This window comes from Oncorhynchus mykiss, chromosome 5 (genome assembly GCF_013265735.2).
Source record: "Oncorhynchus mykiss isolate Arlee chromosome 5, USDA_OmykA_1.1, whole genome shotgun sequence".
NCBI lineage: Eukaryota > Metazoa > Chordata > Actinopteri > Salmoniformes > Salmonidae > Oncorhynchus > Oncorhynchus mykiss.
In genome coordinates this window covers 63,187,447-63,211,686 of record NC_048569.1, presented here as the reverse complement: position 1 = coordinate 63,211,686, position 24,240 = coordinate 63,187,447, and the positions used below count along the sequence as shown (strand labels likewise).

Sequence of the window (24,240 nt, the reverse complement as noted above, 5' to 3'; positions counted from 1 at the left end):
GTAAGAAATCATCCCAGTACTATTCCTCTGCACTTCACTGGTTATTCTATTGTCAATGCTTTATAAACCTAAAAGGATTATGAATGTCATCTAATAGTAGAATTATTCCTCAAAATTACAGACAGACACACAGACACACACACACACACACGCAGACACTTTCCCGAGCAAAATTGTGTTCTTTGAACCAAAAAGGTCCTTGCATATACTGAGTAGTTGTTGTTCTGTGTCATATTCAGTCATTTTGATTGTCATTATATACATTGTCTATTGTGTTCTCCTCCCTTCCCTCCCTTTGACTGATTCTTCTGGTAATCCATCAGGGAAAACAGGGAATTAGTTTGTAAAGCATGATAATAATGTGTGGCCATAATAACTTGACTCGAGAGGATTAGCAAATGTGCATTGTCTGAAGCGTCAGCCTCTTGGGTGATCAGCTGCTCGTCTCCCTAAACAGTGGCTGCCTTTGCCAATTAAAAATGCAGTCTAGTCTCCCTCTTCAAATGATTAATTCTGCCTGCACTGTCGATGGCCTGCCAATTATTGTCGCCCAATTGGTATTTCCTGATGTTGGATTTATCACTCAGTGAAAACTTCTCCCGTTGGTTTTAATTAGGCTCCACTCACACAACAGGCTTTCTGTTTTATATTTGTTGTTTTTCTCTGTGCGAAGGCTACCTGAAGGTTGCAATTGTATTTTTCTTGGTTTACGTATGCTGACAGCTTTATGATTGGCAGACTCGCACATGAAAATCCCTCAAAGCCATTTTTGAATGTATTTCTCTGTGTGTTTTTCTGCGGATTGTAAGAGAGTTATTGCTGCATAGGGGTGACCATTTTAGCAGGTCCACCTTTGAATACAGATACAGATTTCTGGGGGGGGGGGGGGGTGTACAATTTCCTCGACCAGCAATTAAAGAATTGGTAATGAATAGCTGTGAAGACCGGAACACATACACACAAACACACACTTGATGAGAGGAGGAGGATGGGTGATGGCAGGAGTGATTCAACACACTGGACAGGCAATACAAACACGGGTGCCCCCATCTGCCTTCCATTGCAGCCGAGTATCAATATTAAGCTAGTGTTGGGGGATCATTGTGTTAATGTATTTATAAATGGACCAGAGATATTGCCGTAGACCCCAGCCAGGCAGAAGCACATTAAATCATAGGAATAATCTAATGAAATATTTATTCACGTTGTATTTTTTTCTACCCCTCTGTGATGGATGGGCTCCACAGTTGGGGTAGTAGCTCAGCAATAAGGGAGAGATGGAGAGTGGCAGATTCAAGCTGTACGCTTCTGTAAGAGCACATAGACCCACCAAATCAAATGGTATTAAAAAGAGACAAGACCAGTATCCCCAAGGACCTTATGTAACAGTACCAGTGTTGACTAAAGTAATCTAGTAATCTCCAGTTTCCAAACCTCTCATATTTGATTTCAAGGGATGCTCCTCCATATTGAAGCTGTTAATATGGAAAGAACTAAGGATCACAGCGCCGCACCGCGGTATGACAGGATCCCCTCTGGGAAAACAGATGGGAGCAAATTTACTTACATTCCATAAACTGAGTTGTATGTACCATCCCAGCAAACCGGGAACATTCACAGAACATTAGCTACGATTCCCATTAAGTTCTTGTTAGATAAAACCTAACATTAGGATGATAATAGGGTTGGGCTGTATCTAGAAGTTCATACCGTTTCTGTACAATACTAGGGTATACAATATTACCAGAGGTGCACACAAGGGGGCGCTATAAAAAATAATATATATATACATATATAACCCTCATTCCAGGGTTTTTCTTTATTTTTACTATTTTCTACATTGTAGAATAATAGTGAAGACATAGACACTATGAAATAACACATATGGAATCATGTAGTAACCAAAAAAAAGTGTTAAACAAATCAAAATATATTTTATATTTGACATTCTTCAAAGTAGCCACCCTTTGCCTTGATGACAGCTTTGTACACTCTTGGCATTCTCTCAACCAGCTTCACCTGGAATGCTTTTCCAACAGTCTTGAAGGAGTTCCCACATATGTTGGCTGCTTTTCCTGGTACTAGTCAAAGTTTGCACACACCTACTCATTCCAGGGTTTTTCTTAATTTTTACGTTTATATTTTTGTTCAGTATAATTTATTTGACACATCTTAGATTATCTATAGTTATACTTAACTTATAAGCAGTGGCGTAGCACGCACCCCGCAGCCCCCGTCTTTTTTTGGAAATACCCTGGTATGCGGTATATCACCCAGGCCTAAATGATAGCATCCCAAAAACATTCAAAGAATATTTTTGAAAATGTTCTCAAAACACAAAATCTGTCCAATCGTGCTGATGATTATACAATGTTTGTATAAAATGTTTTCCCGATGTTGCAATAACGTTCCCAGAACACATTGTCTGTTCTTTAAAGGTTCCCAGAATGTTTCATTAGGCTGTGGGAACAGTCTGGTGGAAACATTGCGGGGACATCACAAAAGATATGTTCCCAAAACACAAACTGTCCAGTTGTGCAGATGAGTACAGTATACAACATTTTTTTTAGGCCGAGGTGGGTAGAGTACTGAAAATCTGTACTTAAGTAAAAGTACTGTTACTTGTAATTTACTCAAGTAAAAGTAGCCCTTTTAAGAAACTACTCAAGTAAGAGTTGAAAAGTGTCCGGTCTGAAAAGAACTTAAGTACTAGTTACAAATTTAGTTTGTGTTACGCCCTGACCTTAGAGGATCCTTTAAATTCTCTATTTGGTAGGTCAGGGTTTGACTAGGTTGGGAAATCTGTTTATATTTCTTTGTTGGCCGGGTATGGTTCCCAATCAGAGGCAGCTGTCGATCGTTGTCTCTGATTGGGGATCATACTTAGGCAGCCCTTTTTCCCCCACCTTCTGTTGTGGGATCTTGTCTTTGTGTGTTGCATGGTTCGTACTCCTAGCGTTACGCTCGTTGAGTTGTTTGTTTTTGGTGGAACATTTAAAATAAAAGAAAAGGAACGCCTACCACGCTGCACCTTGGTCTTCATTTAACCACAGACGTTATAGTTTGGTCATTTTACACCTTATGGTAAATTGTGAGAACAACAGCTTAGTGCAATTGATTTGACATTGATTTATTATTTAAGCATGCCAGCACCATCTTGCAGATGTCCTGCAGCACAGGTCTGTTGTACAGTTTCTATTACGTTCTTATTCAAAGTTGACTTAATATCTATCAATGGGCTCAGTTTCATAAACGGTACCCAAAACATCGGAGGGATTTCACAATTTCAACAGTGTTAATGAAAATACATTTCACAATATAATTAAGTACATGTGATGGTGAATGCATACTAAAAAGATTTACATCAAGTGTGATGTTTAATTTTATACTTGGAATGAAATACCAAGGAGGATCTGTCAAACATCAATCAATATTGAAATGTTACTATCAATCATGTTACCAGTATGCAAATCAGACACATTTCAGCATGGAATTAAACATTAAGGTAGGTATTCAGGTAAGAATCACATAAGTAATAAATAATCAAACAGTGCAGATATCAATTGCCATAGTCAACTCAATCATATTTTTCCTGCCAAGGCACAATTTACCCTCCGTCCTCCTTCTCTTCCGATCCTCTCCTTCTCAACACCCTCGGTTGTGCTGCTACAAGCTATAAATAAAAAATAAACACATAAAAATATATATATTTCTAGGAGCTAGAAAAAGTATTAGTCAGCCACCAATTATTTAGTCAGCCACCAATTGTGCAAGTTCTCCCACTTAAAAAGATGAGAGGCCTGTAATTTTCATCATAGGTACACTTCAACTATGACAGACAAAATTAGGGAAAAAAATCCAGAAAATGACATTGTAGGATTTTTTATGAATTTATTTGCAAATTATGGTGGAAAATAAGTATTTGGTCACCTACAAACAGACTTGTAACTTCCTCTTTAAGAGGCTCCTCTGTCCTCCACTCGTTACCTGTATTAATGGCACCTGTTTGAACTTGTTATGAGTATAAAAGACACCTGTCCACAACCTCGAACAATCACACTCCAAACTCCACTATGGCCAAGACCAAAGAGCTGTCAAAGGACACCAGAAACAAAATTGTAGACCTGCACCAGGCTGGGAAGACTGAATCTGCAATAGGTAAGCAGCTTGGTTTGAAGAAATCAACTGTGGGAGCAATTATTAGGAAATGGAAGACATACAAGACTACTGATAATCTCCCTCGATCTGGGGCTCCACGCAAGATCTCACCCCGTAGGGTGAAAATGATCACAAGAACGGTGAGCAAAAATCCCAGAACCACATGTGGGGACCTAGTGAATGACCTGCAGAGAGCTGGGACCAAAGTAACAAAGCCTACCATCAGTAACACACTACGCCGCCAGGGACTCAAATCCTGCAGTGCCAGACGTGTCCCCATGCTTAAGCCAGTACATGTCCAGGCCCGTTTGAAGTTTGCTAGAGAGCATTTGGATGATCCAGAAGAAGATTGGGAGAATATCATATGGTCAGATGAAACCAAAATATAACTTTTTGGTAAAAACTCAACTCGTCGTGTTTGGAGGACAAAGAATGCTGAGTTGCATCCAAAGAACACCATACCTACTGTGAAGCATGGGAGTGGAAACATCATGCTTTGGGGCTGTTTTTCTGCAAAGGGACCAGGACGACTGATCAGTGTAAAGGAAAGAATGAATGGGGCCATGTATCGTGAGATTGAGTGAAAACCTCCTTCCATCAGCAAGGGCATTGAAGATGAAACGTGGCTGGGTCTTTCAGCATGACAATGATCCCAAACACACCGCCCGGGCAACGAAGGAGTGGCTTCGTAAGAAACATTAAGGTCCTGGAGTGGCCTAGCCAGTCTCCAGATCTCAACCCCATAGGAAATCTTTGGAGGGAGTTGAAAGTCCGTGTTGCCCCGCAACAGCCCCAAAACATCACTGCTCTAAAGGAGATCTGCATGGAGGAATGGGCCAAAATACCAGCAACAGTGTGTGAAAACCTTGTGAAGACTTACAGAAAACGTTTGACCTCTGTCATTGCCAAAAAAGGGTATATAACAAAGTATTGAAATAAACTTTTGTATATTCACCAATTACTTATTTTCCACCATAATTTAAAAAGAAATGAATTAAAAATTCTACAATGTGATTTTCTGGATTTTCTTTTCTCATTTTGTCTGTCATAGTTGAAGTGTACCTATGATAAATTACAGGCCTCTCTCATCTTTTTAAGTGGGAGAACTTGCACAATTGGTGGCTGACTAAATACTTTTTTGCCCCACTGTATATGGCACAGAAACCTACTGTTTCACTATACATGTATGTGCTTATAGGCCTTGTCATAAAAACAGGAACACACACACACACACACTGCAATGGAGTGGGAGGATTATGTGCTGGGCTGACCGGTTGGTCTAGCTAATGTTCGTTTAGCCAGCTTATCTAGTGGCAACCTAATGTGATACCTAGTTAGCTATTTCCACACACATCTGATTAGTCTGTTCTGTCTCTTTATGCCATTTTCAAGTCTTGCCATAGATTTTCAAGCCGATTTATGTTAAAACTGTAGCTAGGCCACTCAGGAAAATTCAAAGTTGTCTTCTGTCGCCTTGTGTTTTAGATTATTGTCCTGCTGAAAAGTGAATTTGTCTCCCAGTGTCTGTTGGAAAGCAGACTGAACAAGGTTTTCTTCTAGGATTTTGCCTGTGCTTAGCTATATTCTGTTTCTTTTTATCCCCCCCAAAAAACGACATAATACTTGCCGATGACAAGCAAACAAATAACATGATGCAGCCACCACCATGCTTGAAGATATGAAGAGTGGTACTCAGTGATGTGTTGTACTTGCCTAAAACATGACGCTTTGTATTCAGGACATGAAGTTCATTTCTTTGCCACATTTTTGGCAGTTTTACTTTAGTGCCTTATTGCAAACATGATGCATGTTTAGGAATATTTTTCCTCCTTCTTTTCACTCTGTCATTTAGGTTAGTGTTGCAGAGTAACTACAATGTTGTTGATCCATTCTCAGTTTTCTCTCATCACAGCCATTAAACTCTGTAACTGTTTTAAAATCACCATTGGCCTCATGGTGAAATCCCTGAGCGGTTTTCTTCCTCTCCGGCAACTGAGTTAAGAAGGATGCCTGTATCATTGTAGTGACTGGGTGTATTTATACCACATCCAAAGTGTAATTAATAACTTCACCATGCTCAAAAGGATATTCAATGTCTGCTTTTCTTTTGTAGTCTACCAATAGACACCCTTCTTTGCGAGGCATTGGAAAACATCCCTGATCTTTGTGGTTGAATCTGTGTTTGGAATTCACGGCTTGACTGAGGGACCTTACAGATAATTGAATGTGTGGGGTACAGAGATGAGGTAGTCATTCAAAAATCATGTTAAACACTATTATTGCACACAGTGATCCATGCAACTTATTATGTGAGTGGTTAAGCAAATGTTGCCATAACAAAGGGGTTGAATGCTTATTGACTCAAGACATTTTAGCTTTTCATTTTTTATTAATGTAATTCCACTTTGACATTATGGGGTATTGTGTGTAGGCCAGTGACGGAAAAATCCATTTAATCCATTTTAAATTCAGGCTGTAACACAATAAAAGGTGGGAATGTCAATGGGTGTGAATACTTTCTGAAGGCACTGTATGTTCCCAAAACTTTTAAAACATACCCAGAATATAATTCCTACTTTGAGACGCTTGATACGGTCCCCCTTGTTGTATTTTTCACGATCTGAAAAGCAAAGTAATCCTAGATCAGCGCTCAGTCTTGGATACCTTGTAAATATGGGTCCAGATGTACGCAGCATATACAGTGCCTTCAGAAAGATTTCACACCCCTTTACTTTTCCCAAATGTTTTTGTTACAGCCTGAATTTATAATGTATGCAATTTTGATTGTGTGTCACTGATTTACCCACACAAACAAAAAGACCATCAATGTTTTTCAGTGTCTCGCAAAGAAGGGCACCGATTGGTAGACGATGAACACCTCTTTGAGCATGGTGAAGTTATTATTTAGGCTTTTGATTGGATAGTGTATCATATACCCAGTCACGACAAAGATACAGGTGTCCTTCTACCACAGTTGCCGGAGAGGAAGGAAATTGCTAAAGTATTTCACCACGAGGCCAATGGTGATTTTAAAACAGTTACAGAATTGAAGGGTTGTGATATGAGAACTGAGGATGGATAAACAACATTGTAGATACTCCACAATACTGTGTGAATACTTATGTAAATGAGATATTTCTGTATTTCATTTTCAATACATTTGCAAACATGTCTAAAAACATGTTTTTTCTCTTTGTCATTATAAGGTATTGTGTGTAGATGGGTGGAAAAAAATAATATTCAATACATTTTGAATTCAGGCTTTAACACAACAAAATGTGGAATAAATAAATACTTTCTGAAGGCTCTGTAAAGCGGATGGGTGAAGTGATTGTGAATAACCTAGTTACCAGTATGTCCTTGGATTAGTTATGTCTAAGAAGGCCAAAAAGGAAGCATCGAATACCTGATTGACCATACTGCCACGGCTATATAGTGAAGAAACAAGCTCCAAGGAAGCTTTTCTGGTGGTGCAGAGGACAGAAGACCTGGCTTGGCAACCAAATATTACAGGTTCAAACCCCACATGTGCATATTTAGTGTAAAAATGAGGGTCGGGTGTGTATGATTAAATGTGCTACAAATTAAAATGCTATGTGTCTCTTATCACATTCAAATACAATTTGTCATTAAATCTGGAGAGAAAGATAATTGGTATGTATTCCAATCTGCATTAAGGTGCTGCAATTTTGTATGCTGAGAATGTTGTGGAGATATTAGCTAATACTTAAATATGACATTTTCTAAATGTTCTTGAAATGTTCTGAGGACCTCCAAGACAAGGTAATATGTATATTAGCGTAAACATCAATGGAATATTATGTTAAACCTATAGCAAATATGCTATGAATGTCATAAAATGGACTTATTTTGGATATTGTGGAACATTGTGCAACGTTGTGGGAATGTTCTGTGCAACCTATGTGAATAATACAAGAATATTAGTGCAACATCCCAGACAACTCCCATAACTTAATGAAATGCTCTGGGAACCTTGAAAGTACTTAGACAATGTCTTCTGTCAACATTCTTACAACATTATAGGAATATCCTGTGCAACCTAACTTAAACATTGTATGAATGTCATCACAACTAAGCATATTTTGTGTTTTGTGAACCTATCTCTTGTAATGTACCCACACTGTTGCCACAACCTAATTAAATGTTCTGGGAACCTTTAAAGAACTCAGAAAGGCTGTTCTGTCAACATTCTTGCAACATCAAAGGAATGTTTTGTGATACTAACATTATCTGAATGTCAGCACAACTGGACAGTTTTAGTGTTTTGGGGACCTATCTCTTGTCATATCCCCACAACCTAATATTCTGGGAACCTTTAAAGAACAGACTAAATGTGTTCTGGGAACTTTTTTGTAACATCAGGTGAATGTTTTTTTTTGCACCCTTAAAGAAACATTGTAGAATCATCCACGCAACTGGACAGTTTTTGTGTTTTGATGATTTCAGTGTTTGTGATTTCTTCACAATGTTCCAACCAGACTGTTCCCACAACCGAATGAAACATCCTGGAAACCTTTAAAGAACAGATTAAAGTCTGGTTGGTCAGTCTGTAATACCTACATGTTTCAAGCAAACCACCATTGTCCTTGTGCCCAAGAACGCCAAGGTAACCTGTCTAAATGACGACCGCCCCGTAGAACCCACATCTGTAGCCATGACATTCTTTGAAAGGTTGGTCATGGCTCACATCAACACCATCATCCCAGAAACCGTGGACCCACTCCAATTCGCATAACGCCCCAACAGATCCACAGATGATGCAATCTCTATTGCACACTACACTGCCTTTTCCCACCTGGACAAAAGGAACACCTACGTGAGAATGCTATTCATTGACAACAGCTCAGTTCAACACCATAGTGCCCTCTAAGCACGGGCAGTAGGGTAGCCTAATGGTTATAGCGTTGGACTAGTAACCAAAAGGTTGCAAGTTCAAATCCCCGAGCTGACAATGTACACATCTGTCATTCTGCCCCTGAACAGACAGTTAACCCACTGTTCCTATGCTGTCATTGAAAATAAGAATTTGTTCTTAACTGACTTGCCTTGTTAAATTAAGGTAAAATACATTTTTAAAAAGCTCATCACTAAGCTACAGACCCTGGGACTGAACACCTCCCTCTGCAACTGGATCCTGGGCTTCCTGACGGGAATGCCCCTGCTGGTGAGGGTAGTCGACAACACATCCTACACGGGGGCTCCTCAGGGGTGTGGGCTCGCACGACTCCAACACCATCATTAGGTTTGTCAAAGACACGACTATAGGGAAGAGGTCAGAGACCTGGCAGTGTTGTGCTAGGACAATAACCTCTCCCTCAACGTGGGTAAGACAAAGGAGCTTATCGAGGACTGAACACGCCCCTATTTACATCGACAGGACTGTAGCGGACTGAGTCGAGAGCTTCAAGTTCCTCTGTGTCCACATCACTAAGGACCTGTCATGGTCCAAACAAACCAACACAGTTGTGAAGAGGCCACAACAAAGCCTCTTCCCCCTCAGGAGGCTGAAAAGATTTGGCATGGGCCCTCAGATCCTCAAAAGGTTCTACAGCTGCACCATTGAGATCATCTTGACTAGCTGCTTGATATACGTCCAGGACCTCTATACCAGGTGGTGTCAGAGGAAAGCCCCAAAAGACTCCAGCCTCCCAAGTCATAGACTGTTCTCTGCTACCGCACGGCAAGCGGTACTGGAGTCTGGTACCAAAAGGCTCCTGAACAACGTCTACCCCCAAGCTGTTAGACAGCTGAACAGTTACAATGACCCCTTAATTATTTATTTCTTTATCGTCATTTTTTGGCACTGACTTGCACTGGCTCTATGCACACTCACTTAACTCTACCCACTCACTGACACATACTACACTGACACTCCAACACACACACATCACACACACATGCATGTTGACGCCACACACACACACACAGACACACTTTCAGACTGTTTACATACGCTGCTGCTACTTTATTATACTGTACATCCTGATGGCATAGTCACTTTTATCCCTACCCACATGTAAATACTGTATTACTTCAATTACCTCAGCTACCTCGTACACCTGCACATTGACCTGGTACTGGTACTCCTTGTGTATAGCCTCGTTATGGTTTTTATTGTGTTAGTATTTCCTTTTTTATTCAGCAAATATGTGTCTTACTTTTGAACTCTGTATTGTTGGGAACGGGCTCGTAATTAAGCATTCATTGTAAAGTCTACACCTGTTGTATTCGGAGCATGTGAACAACACATTTTGATTTGCAACAGGACAGTTTTTGTGTTTTGCGAACATATCTTTTGTGATTGTTCCCACAATTTCCACTAACCTAATGTAGCATTCAGGGAAACTTTAAAGAACAGATTACATTAGTTCTAGGAATGTTCTTGCAACGTAAGGCGAATGTTTTATACAAACATTGTATAATCATCAGCACGACTGGCCAGTTTTTGTGTTACGAGAACATTTGCCGTAACCTAACGAACGTTCTGGGAACTTTCCCAGAACCAATTTTGGTTTGCTGGGATGGTACACACAGCCATACAGACATCCTATTGATAGGCTTTTGACAGATTTTAGATCTCGCACAGGTGGAAAGGTTTAAAGTTATATTGACAACATTACAGAACTTTAATTCCACAGGAGCCATCGCAATTCGATGCATATGCAGTCATCATGGTTAGAATGGGCTTTAAGCCAAATTAAGAAAAAAAAAGAGAACCAAAAAAACTAAAACAACCTGTTCATATTGAGGTTTGGTCTCACCTCACCTATATCTGGACTAAAACCCAAAGCCCAATTGAATTAAAACACCCCTTTTTGATCCAATGATTTATAAGCAAAAACCATGTTGACGTGAATCTGGGCACCGAGTGAAGGTCACCAGACTAATACAATACCCGAGCTCCGTTCACAACCCTCCCATGTCTGTAGATATTGTAATAAGCAACAGGGTTTCCTCGTAAAAGATGTAGCAGTTCAACTGGCTCTGACAGGACAAGCTGTGGGCCTTGACTTCAGGATGAGCTGTAGTCCTGTAGGTCGTTGTCTCTGCTGTAGGCCCGTGTCCGTTGGGCACACACTTACCGGTGGCAGAGTGAGTGGGAGGGTGGGGACATTCCTGGCATCTTTGACGGCTGTTATTCAGTGACCTTTTTATCAACGTGCTTGCTGCTTTCAGAATGTGCCTACAGCAGAGACATGGGCACGTCTGTGGGAATACATGGACTGTCTTTTGAGACGTTGCCTGGTAGCCCTTGTAGCCACAGCTACATGCATATGAAATGAATTGGTTTCCATTAACCTTGGTTGTGGGTGATTTCACAGTTGTGGTTTTATCAGCTGTTGTCTGGACTGGAGGTCATCATCAAGGATGTTTGCGCCATTGAGTCTTGGGTTGGGTGACCTTTCCTGTTTGGTTTTGTTTTACACCCCCTATTCACAGTTGATTTGATTTGGAGATGTGATGTCAAATCAAGGTTTTGGTCACAGTGCCACAGAGTGATGAAGAAAGCCATTGATTATGCTTCGTAAGTTACACATTCAACTTTGGATCCATGTTTTAACTTCACAGAATGTTTTTGACAATGACTTTGCTGATTTTGAGGTAGCCTTCATGCAAATGTTTTGAAAGAGGTGTAGTGTTTGTCATAAATTGTCCTATTTTCATGCATGTTACTTTTATAGCATGCTGTGCAACTTGAATAGTTTGTCAGTAAGTTAAATTAATAATGCATTTCTCTTATTTATTTACCTTTATTTAACCAGGAAATCCCTTTATATTAAAAACTCTATTTCAAGCGAGACCTTGCTAGAGGGGCTTTGAATTAATCAATGCTTTATTGTTTGTTTTGTTTTGCTAAGCATGATAGCTAAGTAAGATGAAAATACATTTCCAAAGTTTTCCCGCTTCAAAGTTAAAATGATTTAGGTCACTAAAATACATGCAGTAAGAACTAGGGAGAAAATGTTTTAGTCTGCCGACTTCTCTCTTTAAAAGGTGTAGATGGTAGGGTGGTAAAAGTACAGCACCTTCTCACCCATGCTCCACTGGGCTAAGTAGGAGGATAGAGGCCTATCTATTTTGTATGGTGCTGAGCTTAAAGGAGTGCCATCTCCTGCAGAGCAGAGTGTACCGTAGAAAGAGGGGAGAGGAGAAAGGAGGAGAGGAGAGATAAAGGCTGTGAGAATGGCGATGGTTCTGTAAGTAATGCTCTCTGTTCTTTTAAAGGTCCAATGCAGCCAATTTTATCTCAATATCAAATCATTTCTAGATACAAATGAAGTACCTTACTGTGATATTTTTTTTAAACCATTTTAATAAAAAATATAGAAATAAACTAACTTCTTAGCAAAGAGCAATTTCTCAACCAAGAATTTCAACCAAGAATGTCTGGGAGTGGTTGAGGTGGGAGGGGAAAACTGAAAATGTGCTGTTATTAGCAGAGAGGTTTGGAACTCTCTTTCTTATTGGTCTATTAACTAATTTACTCCATGGTGATGTCACCATGGAAGGCCAAAGCTCCCTTCCACAAAACAGGTTGACATTACAGGCGGCCTTTTCGAAAGGGCTCTTACACTAAATCGGCATTATCATAATGTTCACGATTGTACAGTATTATTCCAACCTCATAGTGTGGAAATATATATAAAACACAGGTAAATCACGTTTTTGTCTGCCCTGGGCCTTTAAAGTTGTGGTTGAGCTTGGCCGGCACTGACTCATTTTAGAAGCTGGGAAAATGAAATAACAACGTTGAGGAGATTTGAATGTAATGTTTTGTGATAATCCCTCTCCATTTTGGAACGCTTCAGGAGAAGTCATGTGATAAAGCCTCTTTGGTACAAGCCAGGGAGAATAATAAGATACCTGTTATTTGTCTTTCTCACAGTGTTGTGCCCTTGGAGAACCCGCTATCCCCCTGTTTTAGTAAAAACAATCAGAGATTAGTCAAGCCATCCCATCTCTTAGAATGGGGCCTTAATGCTGTCGCAGAGACATAATTGTATGTAGGGTGGCCAGTGTCAGCCAGGCAGACGTGACAGAGCGGGATGGGAGGGAGCACAGACACATGTACTGTATGCAGACAGACAGAGAAGTGGACAGAAGACAAGTGACACAAGGGCAGGCACAATAGATGAGTGGAATGAGAAAAATGAGGTGATTGTCAGAGCAGCAGAAACAAATGGTTGCTTCTATCCTAAGGTGTTGTGTTGAGCGTGACAGCTGGGTCTATGGAGTAGTCTTCAGACAGGTTTAAAGCTGTATCTATTGTGGAGGGCCTGGGGACCTAAACAAAGGGATTTAAGGTGTAGGTGCAGAGGCCAAGTTTAGCAGATGTATAACATAAAATCACCCCTGAGCTGCTGATTCAAGACAAACCCACCAGTAATACCAGACATGTTACTGCTCATCATACTGCTATTACTACTTATACTATTGCTTGGTGTTGCACTGTATACCGAAACGTCGGTACTTTTTCGATACTAGAACATGAAAACAGGTCGGTGCTAGAATTTGTGTTAAGTTTTGGTAATTCTGTCAAATGTGTCTCACAGATCAAGTCTGTCTATCAGCACAGCCAATTTCCCAAACGGAGCCACTGTGCCTGCTCCCCATACTCATTGCTAGCCTGCGCTGGGAGTCTGGACTGCATCGTGTTTAGCTCCCCGCTCATGCTGCACAGAAGTTCACTCACTTGAATAATGTGACGCGACATTTTTAATGTTGAAACTATTAATTACTGTTTGCAAAACAATGTCCATACAGGCTAGAATATCAATCAATCAAATTTATTTTATATAGCCCTTCGTACATCAGCTGATATCTCAAAGTGCTGTACAGAAACCCAGCCTAAAACCCCAAACAGCAAGCAATGCAGGTGAAGAAGCACGGTGGCTAGGAAAAACTCCCTAGAAAGGCCAAAACCTAGGAAGAAACCTAGAGAGGAACCAGGCTATGTGGGGTGGCCAGTCCTCTTCTGGCTGTGCCGGGTGGAGATTATAACAAAACATGGTCAAGATGTTCAAATGTTCATAAATGACCAGCATGGTCGAATAATAATAAGGCAGAATAGTTGAAACTGGAGCAGCAGCACAGTCAGGTGGACTGGGGACAGCAAGGAGTCATCATGTCAGGTATTCCTGGGGCATGGTCCTAGGGCTCAGGTCCTCCGAGAGAGAGAAAGAAAGAGAGAATTAGAGAGAGCATATGTGGGATGGCCAGTCCTCTTCTGGCTGTGCCGGGTGGAGATTATAACAGAACATGGCCAAGATGTTCAAATGTTCATAAATGATCAGCATGGTCGAATAATAATAAGGCAGAACAGTTGAAACTGGAGCAGCAGCACAGCCAGGTGGACTGGGGACAGCAAGGAGTCATCATGTCAGGTAGTCCTGGGGCATGGTCCTAGGGCTCAGGTCCTCCGAGAGAGAGAAAGAGAGAAGGAGAGAATTAGAGAACGCACACTTAGATTCACACAGGACACCGAATAGGACAGGAGAAGTACTCCAGATATAACAAACTGACCCTAGCCCCCCGACACATAAACTACTGCAGCATAAATACTGGAGGCTGAGACATATCTTTACAATGCAAGAAGATACCGGTATCTTCTATCTTTGTAGGCTGACTTTCCTTGCTAGCTTACAGCTGAAACGAACATCAATTCACTACCCTAGTACTTTGTGATAATATGCAAACCGGAACGCAAAATATGCTGATTTCAAAGCTGATTGCCACCAAAAACTTTATCCATTGACTTATAGAGATTCTCTGTTAGTTTTGTATACTTTTTAGCCAGTAGTTCTGAAAGTAGCAGTCACAAGCCAAAAGTGGTCCCCAAAAATTGCTAAGTCACTTATGTGCAGATAGGTGCACCATGTAATTTCTCGCTCTCTCTCGCTGCTGTGTCCACTAAGCCGTTGGGCCCGCCCTGCAATCTCATGAAATAATGCTGGGCAGGCCTTTTGCTAGCTGTCACTCAAATGCGAGGGGCTGAAGCTCATTGGCTAGAACTCAAATTGCTAGGGTGCTGTCCCACTTGGAGGGAAATGTAGGGTAAAATGGCACGGCTCAGCTTCAAGAAAACAGTCACTTTCAAACTTGGGATTTTGTGTTTAATTGAGGTAAAAGGGTAATTCTGCTCATAGATTATGCATGTATGGACTACACATCAAGCCCAAAGCGGATACGTTCTTAGTTGCCAAAGGTACTGGAGCATGTCTACCCCAAGTCTCTCCCTCAGCCAAAGATGTATTGCCTCAGCGAACTGAGGGCTCCAACAGTCCGCAACCCTCTTGGCTCTGAATGACGTCATTACTGGTTAAAGAGACAGCGCACTCTTTTATAAAAGAAGCGACTTTTATGCAAATGTTGTTGATCGGTACAATAAAATAAGTGCCACATTGAAGGGAACGAGATTGTTTTGTCTTCTGTAGCCCCATGAAATCAGCCAAAACAAGCCCAATGACTCAATGCATGCCTCCTACTGAATATGCATTCACTTGTATTGTGATTGGGCTAGGGTACATTTTGATTTACCCAGTTTATCAGTTGAGATTTACCATTTAAGTAAATGATTACCATTATGTTGTTATGTACAGTAGTTAGATTGGTAAAAACAAAGTCAAATTAATTGTTTGATTGGTTAATTAAATTTCCTGGTTGCTAATTTCAGTTTGTATGACAAAACAAGCAATGCATAGTGTATTAAATCATTGTACCATCTAAACCACTGTGAAATATATTTTCAATAACCAAATATATAGTATTTTCAGCTGTTTGAAGCTGGTGTACAAAACCAGATGTAAAAGACGGGAAGCATAGAAATAGAACACCGATTTATCGCTTCTTAGACTTGCTTTCAAGTGAAAGATCTATAACGAGTGAAAGATCTATAACGCACATTTCTATGTGAATTTCGTCAGGTGGCCCAAAAAGTTATATATTGCTGCTTTAATGCATAGCATACTGTACATGGCTGTTGCTGAAAAATTCTGACACTTAAAATGTAATGATATTGAACTCAAAAGATGCCCAATGATTGAAGACAGCAGTAGCTGAGTTTCTGTCTGGATCAAGTGCCATTCTGTGACTTTGCCTAATATGTGCTATGTTTTTACCTACTACTAGTCCTAGAGGCTGTTAGTACTATTTATACTACTCCTAATGTAAATATTCTACCATGGCTATAACTGGTAATACTGCTACTGCTGCTACTACTACTACCACTACCACTACTTCCACTACACTGCCTATTTACCACTTATGTAAATGTGTAAATGTAATATATTTCTGTAATACTGCTATTACGAACATATGTCCTGGATAACTAATTACAAATCAACAGTGAAACAATGAAAACACCCATTATGATGGAAAATGTCTGAATATATTTGGTCCGTGAGGGACGTGTGGAGATGCACGCTGTTCAGCATGATTATAAATAGAAATCTGTGGTATTTCCGAAAATAGGTTAAGCTGCCATCGCTGTGCTGCTGGCATGACATCACTGATTGCCTGCCAGCCTCCCCCTAAAGACTGCTCCCATACCGGGGAGAGGGAGGGGAGATGGAGGGAGGTGAGGGAGGGAGAAAAGCAGCTGTAGCCCAATGTGGGGGGGGGGGGGAGTTCTCTATTCCTCACCCCCAGCTTTGTTCTCACTTCCTCATCTCTCCATCCTATGGAGGAGTGGTAACGCTCTAATCGCTCCACTGCCAGATAGAGAGGTCTTCTGGAACAGCATGTTGCCAATGGCTTGGTGCTACAGTATAGTGTATCGGAGATGCCTCACAGGAATGTTGGAATTAGGGTAACAGAAGGTGCAGATGTACAGTATGTACAGTAAAGTGGCTTCATGCCATGTAGGAATAATAATTGGTTTTAAAGGGCTTAGATTAATTAAGGACCCATGACTTTGTCACTGCAATTCTGGTGATGTACGTCTTATAGTAATTTACAAAATGGCAGCTTTCCCATCTTTGACTACTCATAGTGATAACGGCGCCTTAATAATAAAAAAAAGACTAGATTATTAACAGATGATTTATCCTATCTACAGTATATTGGCAGCTTTTTGGCTCCACAACCTTGAGAGTTTATAGCTCTTTAACTGACGAGCTAAGAAGGTTCTCTCTCTTTCACCGTGCCAGTGGTCGGCTTTAAAGGACGAGACATTTTTGGAAGCGTACCGCTGGCCACCGCCGTTACCAGGAAATACATCAATACAATTAACACGGTGGCACCTGCTCATTTGCAAGACCACCTGTGTTAATGATTATTATCATTCCAGCCCAGTAGTCAGAGGAAGAAAATGCTCAGGGAGAGAGGAAAAAAATCTGTAATATTTGGCATGTTGCACGTAATTTAAAATCTGTGTGTATATGAGGAATCTGCTTTGTGCCTCAAAGCACATAATCGCTAGTCGAAAAGACAGGAGCGTGCAGCAAGGTTTACTCGTTAGTCTATTTAGTAAGGAATCTGGAAAGGTGCAATTAATGTTTTCTCCAAATGCCGCATGAATGGTCGCTGGGAAATGAAGTGCAGTGTAGTGGGCGAAGAGAGGGGGGCGTCTTTCTTCTCATCCCTCTCTTTATCGCCAGCCTTGGAGCTTTGAAGCTTCATCTTTAAAGACACCTTTGCCAATTTGTCAAATCAAAGGACCTCGAAAGCGGATCTGTCTCTCAGACCAAGTCAGTTTGGAACTGCCTATCTTTGACTAATGTGAATTTACTCTGATCAATTGATCTGACTCAAGGTTCAAATCGCTTTTTGAAAACAAGACAGTAATAGTGTGGGTATCACATCAAAAATGCCAATGTGGCTAACTAATATATATTTTCCTTTTTGTTTCTATCCTATAGTATTTTTCAGACGTAGTATTGCCTATGCAGTGTTTATGGTCAGGGCATGTTCATGTTTTTCCCAGGGCCTGTTATAGAATATGAAGAGGAAGAGATGCAGTTTTCTGACCTTGATGGGGCTCACAGAAAACTTCTTATTGATTCCCCTGTAAATCCCTTAGCTGTGGGCTAAGGGGGGACTTGGCAGGTAAACTCCCATTGCCCTCCATCTGATGAGGAGTCTAAGCCATGTTCCTCTCTCAGTCAGTCCACCCACGCCTGACGTGGCCTGTGAACGGACACAGTATTTACTGCACCGTGAAACCCCATCCATTAATGGTGTCAATTAGCTTCTTCATCAGGGATGCAGGCCACTGGATGTATTTATAATGCTGGCCTGGCACAGGCTTAAAGCAGGCTGAGATCATTCATTTAGTCAGTCCACACAGGAAAGCTACATCCACTGTGGGTGCCAAGTTCCCACCACAGGATTGGCCCTATAGGACTTTACAGTAGTATTGTTTTTAAGTCACTGCCCAAGAGAACCTTCAACCTTACAAACCAAATACTGAATTACCTACTGTGGTTGAGTATGTGTGAATTTGTCAAGGCCTATTTTCTCAGCCCATTTTTCCCCCCAACGGATTTGTACTCTATTGATTCTTCTTTCAGAAGAAATGATTCAGTTTGACGGTGTTCCTCATCCTCATTATGCACACCGCCACCCAGCCGAGAGGCCAAGACCCTTACTGTACACACCAGCCAGGTCACTTGTGGTACAAGTCCGTATTCAACGTCCATCCATGTCTGAGGACGTCGGGAGATGGAATGGAAACCATAGTGAGCGCTGCTACCTTCAAGTCGGTTTCAGTTTTACTAGGGCGTTGTGGACGGGGATGAAGGATGGGCGTAAGCATCTGCCACTGATTCCAAAGGTTGCAAGTTCGACTCGAGCAATGTTTTATGGCTATCCCAAACCGTAACGCTTACCTTAACCATTTGGAGTCAATGCCTAACCTTAAGAATTCTGAGTTAATACCTAAACTTAAACCTTTTGCAACAACTTTGAAATATGACATTCGAGAAACATGGATGAATGGTCTAATTCTGACATGAGACTGTGAGAGCTAGTTGGTACAAACACAAGTCCTCTATTGTACGCACACAACTGTGTTGGTCCACACAGACCTGGAGTGTGTCCTTCAGGATGTATTTCCTGCTCAGGGGCCGTAGTGTATGATGATTGAGCACAGCAACAAATCAATGGCCTGGGTCTCTTTCACCAGGGGTTACAGAAGCTACCAGGGTCCGTTACCAGTGTTGACACCAGGCCCTCTTACATTTGAGTAATTTAGCAGGCACTCTTATCCAGAGCGACTTACTGCAGCCGTTACTGTTAAGGCACATTGTCTCGGGGATTCGAGCCAGCAACCTTTCGGCTACAGGCCCAATGCTCTTAACTGCTAGGATACCTTCTGCTCCCTGACTAGCGTAAAGGATCTCAACAGTCTTGAGTGTTCTTCCGCTCCTTGTCTCACCCCACCTTCATTTGTAGTGACTTGAGGATGCAGGTGAAAGCAATATGTTGCCTGCCAAATTGGACTTTTCCTTCACCTATTGAGGTCTTTCATATTAGAGCAGATGGAAGATAAAGAGACAAGGAGAGGAAGTGTCTTGAGACTATTGAAATTACAGTACAGGAGGGTGCAGTGCTGGAGGATGGAGGCCTAGCCGCATGCGGCTCCCTTTAACGTGCCTGACTTAATTAAGGTTTACAGGTTACGCTAGAGTACTGCTTATATTACAGCACTCATTACAAGGTAATTAGGCTGGGGCAGGGAAAATATTGTTGTCGGAACAATGAGTGAAAGCTCTTTGGAAAGTACCCCCACCTTTTCCCTTTGTTCTCCTCGAGCAGTGGCTTGGTGGTTGTCTGTGTGCGTGCAGATCTGGGATCAGGGATTTGGGGGGTGAGGGAGGGATTAGAGCAGTAAGGACTGCTCTGAGACTAGCCCTGATTACCCCTCATAGTCAATCTACGCCACAGAGCTCCGCCACGCCTGCCACTGATTCAGGTAATAATCACATTGTATCAGTGCTGATGATGTGCACTTTGGGCTCCGGGCCCTCAGAAAGCCCTTCCAGCAGTAAATGAAGTAAGCAAGTAATCTACCCTCGGCGATGACATTTCCCACAGAGTGCAAATGAAGTGTGAGGGAGCGGGCAGACAGCGACTAAAGACCTGAGCCAGGGCTGGCTCTGTTTCTGCTACCTTCACACTTTTGGTGGAGTAAATGCCAAGGAGAGGGGAAGTTCACACCTTTTCATTACACTGGGGCAGGGTCCTCTGGGGCACAGAGAGGGAATAGAAAGATGGAGTGAGAGACGCTGTGGTGCCTATGTGTACATTGGGCTGTGTGTGTGTGTGCGTTGGTGTGTGTGTGTGTGTCTGCGTCTGTGTGTGACAGTAGGGACTGAATGTAGTAGGCTCTTAGAATAAGTGCTGATTCTGGAAGAGTAGGAGGAGAGTAAGAGGAGGGGGGACGGTGATGGGTTTATCAGTAGGACCTCTACACTTAGCAGGAATTACCTACACTTCACAGATTAGGGCCAAAGGTGCTGGATCAGACACACGTTCCCTTTTGCACTAGTAATGGAGGGCCTTGTCGGCAGGAAATAACCCTGCAAATGGCTACTGTCAGAGAGAGGAGAGAAGAGGGGAGAGGAGAGGAGAGGAGAGGAGAGGAGAGGAGAGGAGAGGAGGGGAGAGGAGAGGAGAGGAGAGGAGGGGAGGGGAGGGGAGAGGAGAGGAGAGGAGAGGAGAGGAGAGGAGAGGAGAGGAGAGGAGGGGAGAGGAGAGGAGAGGAGAGGAGGGGAGGGGAGGGGAGGGGAGGGAAGAGGGGAGGGGAGAGGAGAGGAGAGGAGAGGAGAGGAGAGGAGGGGAGGGGAGAGGAGAGGAGAGGAGGGGAGGGGAGGGGAGAGGAGAGGAGAGGAGAGGAGAGGAGAGGAGAGGAGAGGAGAGGAGAGGACTGGAGAGGAGAGGAGACGAGGGGAGAGGAGAGGAGGGGAGGGGAGAGGAGAGGAGGGGAGGGGAGGGGAGGGGAGAGGAGAGGAGGGGACGGGAGAGGAGAGGAGGGGAGGGGAGGGGAGAGGAGAGGAGAGGGGAGGAGAGGAGGGGAGGGGAGGGGAGGGGAGAGGAGAGGAGAGGAGAGGAGAGGAGAGGAGAGGAGAGGAGGGGAGGGGAGAGGAGAGGAGAGGAGAGGAGGGAAGAGGGGAGGGGAGAGGAGAGGAGAGGAGAGGAGGGGAGAGGAGAGGAGAGGAGGGGAGGGGAGGGAGGGGAGGGGAGGGGAGGGGAGAGGACTGGAGAGGAGAGGAGGGGAGGGGAGGGGAGAGGAGAGGAGAGGAGAGGAGGGGAGGGGAGAGGAGAGGAGAGGAGAGGAGAGGAGAGGAGAGGAGAGGAGAGGAGAGGAGAGAACTGGAGAGGAGAGGAGAGGAGAGGAGAGGAGAGGAGAGGAGAGGAGAGGAGAGGAGAGGAGAGGAGAAGTCTCTTTAATTACAAACCATCTCAACACAGTGGAGCTGGGGAGAGAAAGACAGTCACCCCAATGCCCCCATATGTCCCTCTAGCCTGATCAGCACTGCAGCCTCTCTGTAGCCTCTCTGTAGCTACCTCAGCTGATGTAGTGGAGCCACACGTCAGACAGAAGTATATGGGAGCAGATGAGGAGGAGGAGTAAGAGGAAGAGGAGATACTCCACTAGAAATCAACGTGTGAGATAAGGGCTGTTTTAGATTGGTATCAAATGATGCCTCGGTAGGATCATATTTTCCACATTGTGCCTTCCCTTCGCTGCGTCAGCAACACCACCAGCCTCTCTCTCTGGGTCACATCGCTGTTTGTCGCGTTTCAAACCATTTCATCAGGCTCCGACGTCCGCACTTGGTATGCAATGCAACGTGGCTATTTGTACATGTTTGGATTCCAATTAGGAAGTTGTTCGAGCTTTCGCCCGTGGCCAGAGGATTCTTATTAAGGCTTACATTAAAGAACATAGAAGCACATTTAAATGAAGTTCATGCTCCCCTTTGTTTGTTGGCATTATGGTTGTTATTAATTTATTCTCAATGCCGTATGTGTTACACATTAACGAATAAATCCAATTTGGCCAGTGTTTGTGATTGTAATATGCAAACGAGGCCCTGCTCAGTGAGAGATAGGGATGGCACTTGTCAAATAAACCAACAACACAATTCCTACAGAATAACAACAGCAACACGGCCCCATTTAGTACCATGGTCTCCTCAGTGAGACCGGGATGATGTTATGTGGGGAAGAAAGCATCATGATAGAGTGATCTGCTTGGTAGCCATTGGAAATCATTAGGTTAGGGCCGGTGGGGAACAGAGGTGGGGTGTGAAGAGAGATGCACCATGACTCCAGGCAGTCAGCCACTTAAGACTGAGGTGGTCACCTCTGACAGACTCCATCACTGTCCATCCATAACATACATACAGACCCAGAGAGCAGGGACTAGCAGGCCTGCTGTGCTGCGAGACGGTTGGGCTGTATAGGGCTGTAGGGCATAGGGATGTAACACGGCCTGGCCAATCAATGGATCAATGCCTGACAAAGCACCCCCTTCTTTTTGTGTAGCACTGTAGCAGAGGTTACTATAATGCACTGACCTGGCTCTGAGAAAAGAATAGCTGGGGGAAGAATGCTGGGGTCATTGAAAGTCTATGTAGCTTTGCTCAAGGGAAAAGATAGATGCATAAGCAAGCAACACAGCCAGGCTACAGGGTGCGAGATGTTGAATGAGAGGGTACATTTATGGACGGATGAAGGTGATGTGATATGCCACATCGGGAATGATAGGAATATTGTCTCTTTAAAGACACCATCATCACCACCCACTATGTTTCCCGTTGAAATATCATCCGAAATGTGATGGTTTCTAGTAAACTCTCTCTAAAATGGCAGAAATATGATAGTGTGTGGTAACGCACATGAACAACACTACCAAATCTATATATGTAGACATGAACTTCATTAATATAACACTACCAAATGTATTTATTCAGACAGTCAGGGGTAAATGATTGCATCAATACCTCTCCGGGGTCTCTCTCTCTTTCTCTTTAATCTCTCTCTCTCTCTCTCTCCTCATCTACCTCATTTCTCTGGGCTGTCTGCCAGCAGGAGGAGCTCTTTATTTGGCAGACAGTGGGCGAGAGTGACAGTGTGTGTGTATGTGTGGTAGTCACCTGGTGTTCTTGTGGCTGGGCATTTGTTCTGTGCTCAGGGAGCCCTGAGGCCTGAAGCGCTGCCCTCCTCCCCCCTCCCCCTCCATCCCTCCCACCGTCTGCACAGTGTTCGAGTCCTCCCATCCCTCCCTCTTTCCCCCTCTCTGTCCTGCGGCCCTGCTCCCTCTCGCTGTCTCTACTGCTGTCAGAAGGGTTCAGTGTTGTGCATCACGGCAGCATGGTAGGCGCTTTGGACAGGGAGAGGCTGATCTATGGTACTGGGGCTGGGATAGAGAGATATAGATAGAGAGGGAGAGAGAAGAGAGAGAGAAAAACAAGAGAAAGTGAGGCACAGAGAGAGAGAGAGAGAGAGGAGGGAGAGAGAAAGAGAGAGCATTCAGCCCGAAGGCCAACTGAAGACAGGAAGAAACTCGAGTGTATGTCTGCATTGACACTCTCTGCAGGGAGGGATTGTTCCCCAGGAGCAGCTCTTGCTGCCTCATTGTGAGGGACACATCCCCTTTCCAGGGTGTTGTTTTTCATGACTGACAAGGGCCTGAGACTAAGCGAGGTTGATGGGGACCCAATGTTGTGGGTGGAGGGGATTCGATTGAACACAGTTGTTGCCGAGTGTTGTTGTGCCCAGTAACTGACCTAGGGTTGATATCTATTGTCAGTCTCCTCTTGTTCTGTGACTGAGCTAGTGTTGCCACTCCGTGTTTAGTGTCCTTTCTTTTCATCAGTGTTCAGTCCCCAGTGTGCAGTCCCCAGTGTTCAGATAGACTTGTGTTAATATCTGCCACTTTTCTGTTTTTCAGGCTGCGCGTTCCTCACCTACTGCGCCCGCGAGTCGGCCATCAAAGCCCAGAACGCCCTCCATGAACAGAAAACACTGCCAGGGGTAAGTCTCTACCCACTTCACCACCATGCCATCTGAACACAGAAAATACCACCACCCACCACCTACCAGCCTACTCCA

General features: G+C 43.2%; 1 protein-coding gene across 10 annotated transcripts in view; it reads left to right on the top strand.

Annotated features, from left to right (window-relative positions):
* LOC110524279 (CUGBP Elav-like family member 5) overlaps positions 1 to 24,240 on the top strand; it is a 295,326-nt gene that overhangs the window by 3,217 nt on the left and 267,869 nt on the right. For all 10 annotated transcript variants that reach the window (XM_036978029.1, XM_036978038.1, XM_036978037.1 and 7 more), the window contains exon 2: positions 24,080 to 24,162. In XM_036978029.1, the coding sequence (XP_036833924.1) occupies positions 24,080 to 24,162 (83 nt within the window). The remainder of the gene's footprint in view (positions 1 to 24,079; positions 24,163 to 24,240) is intronic.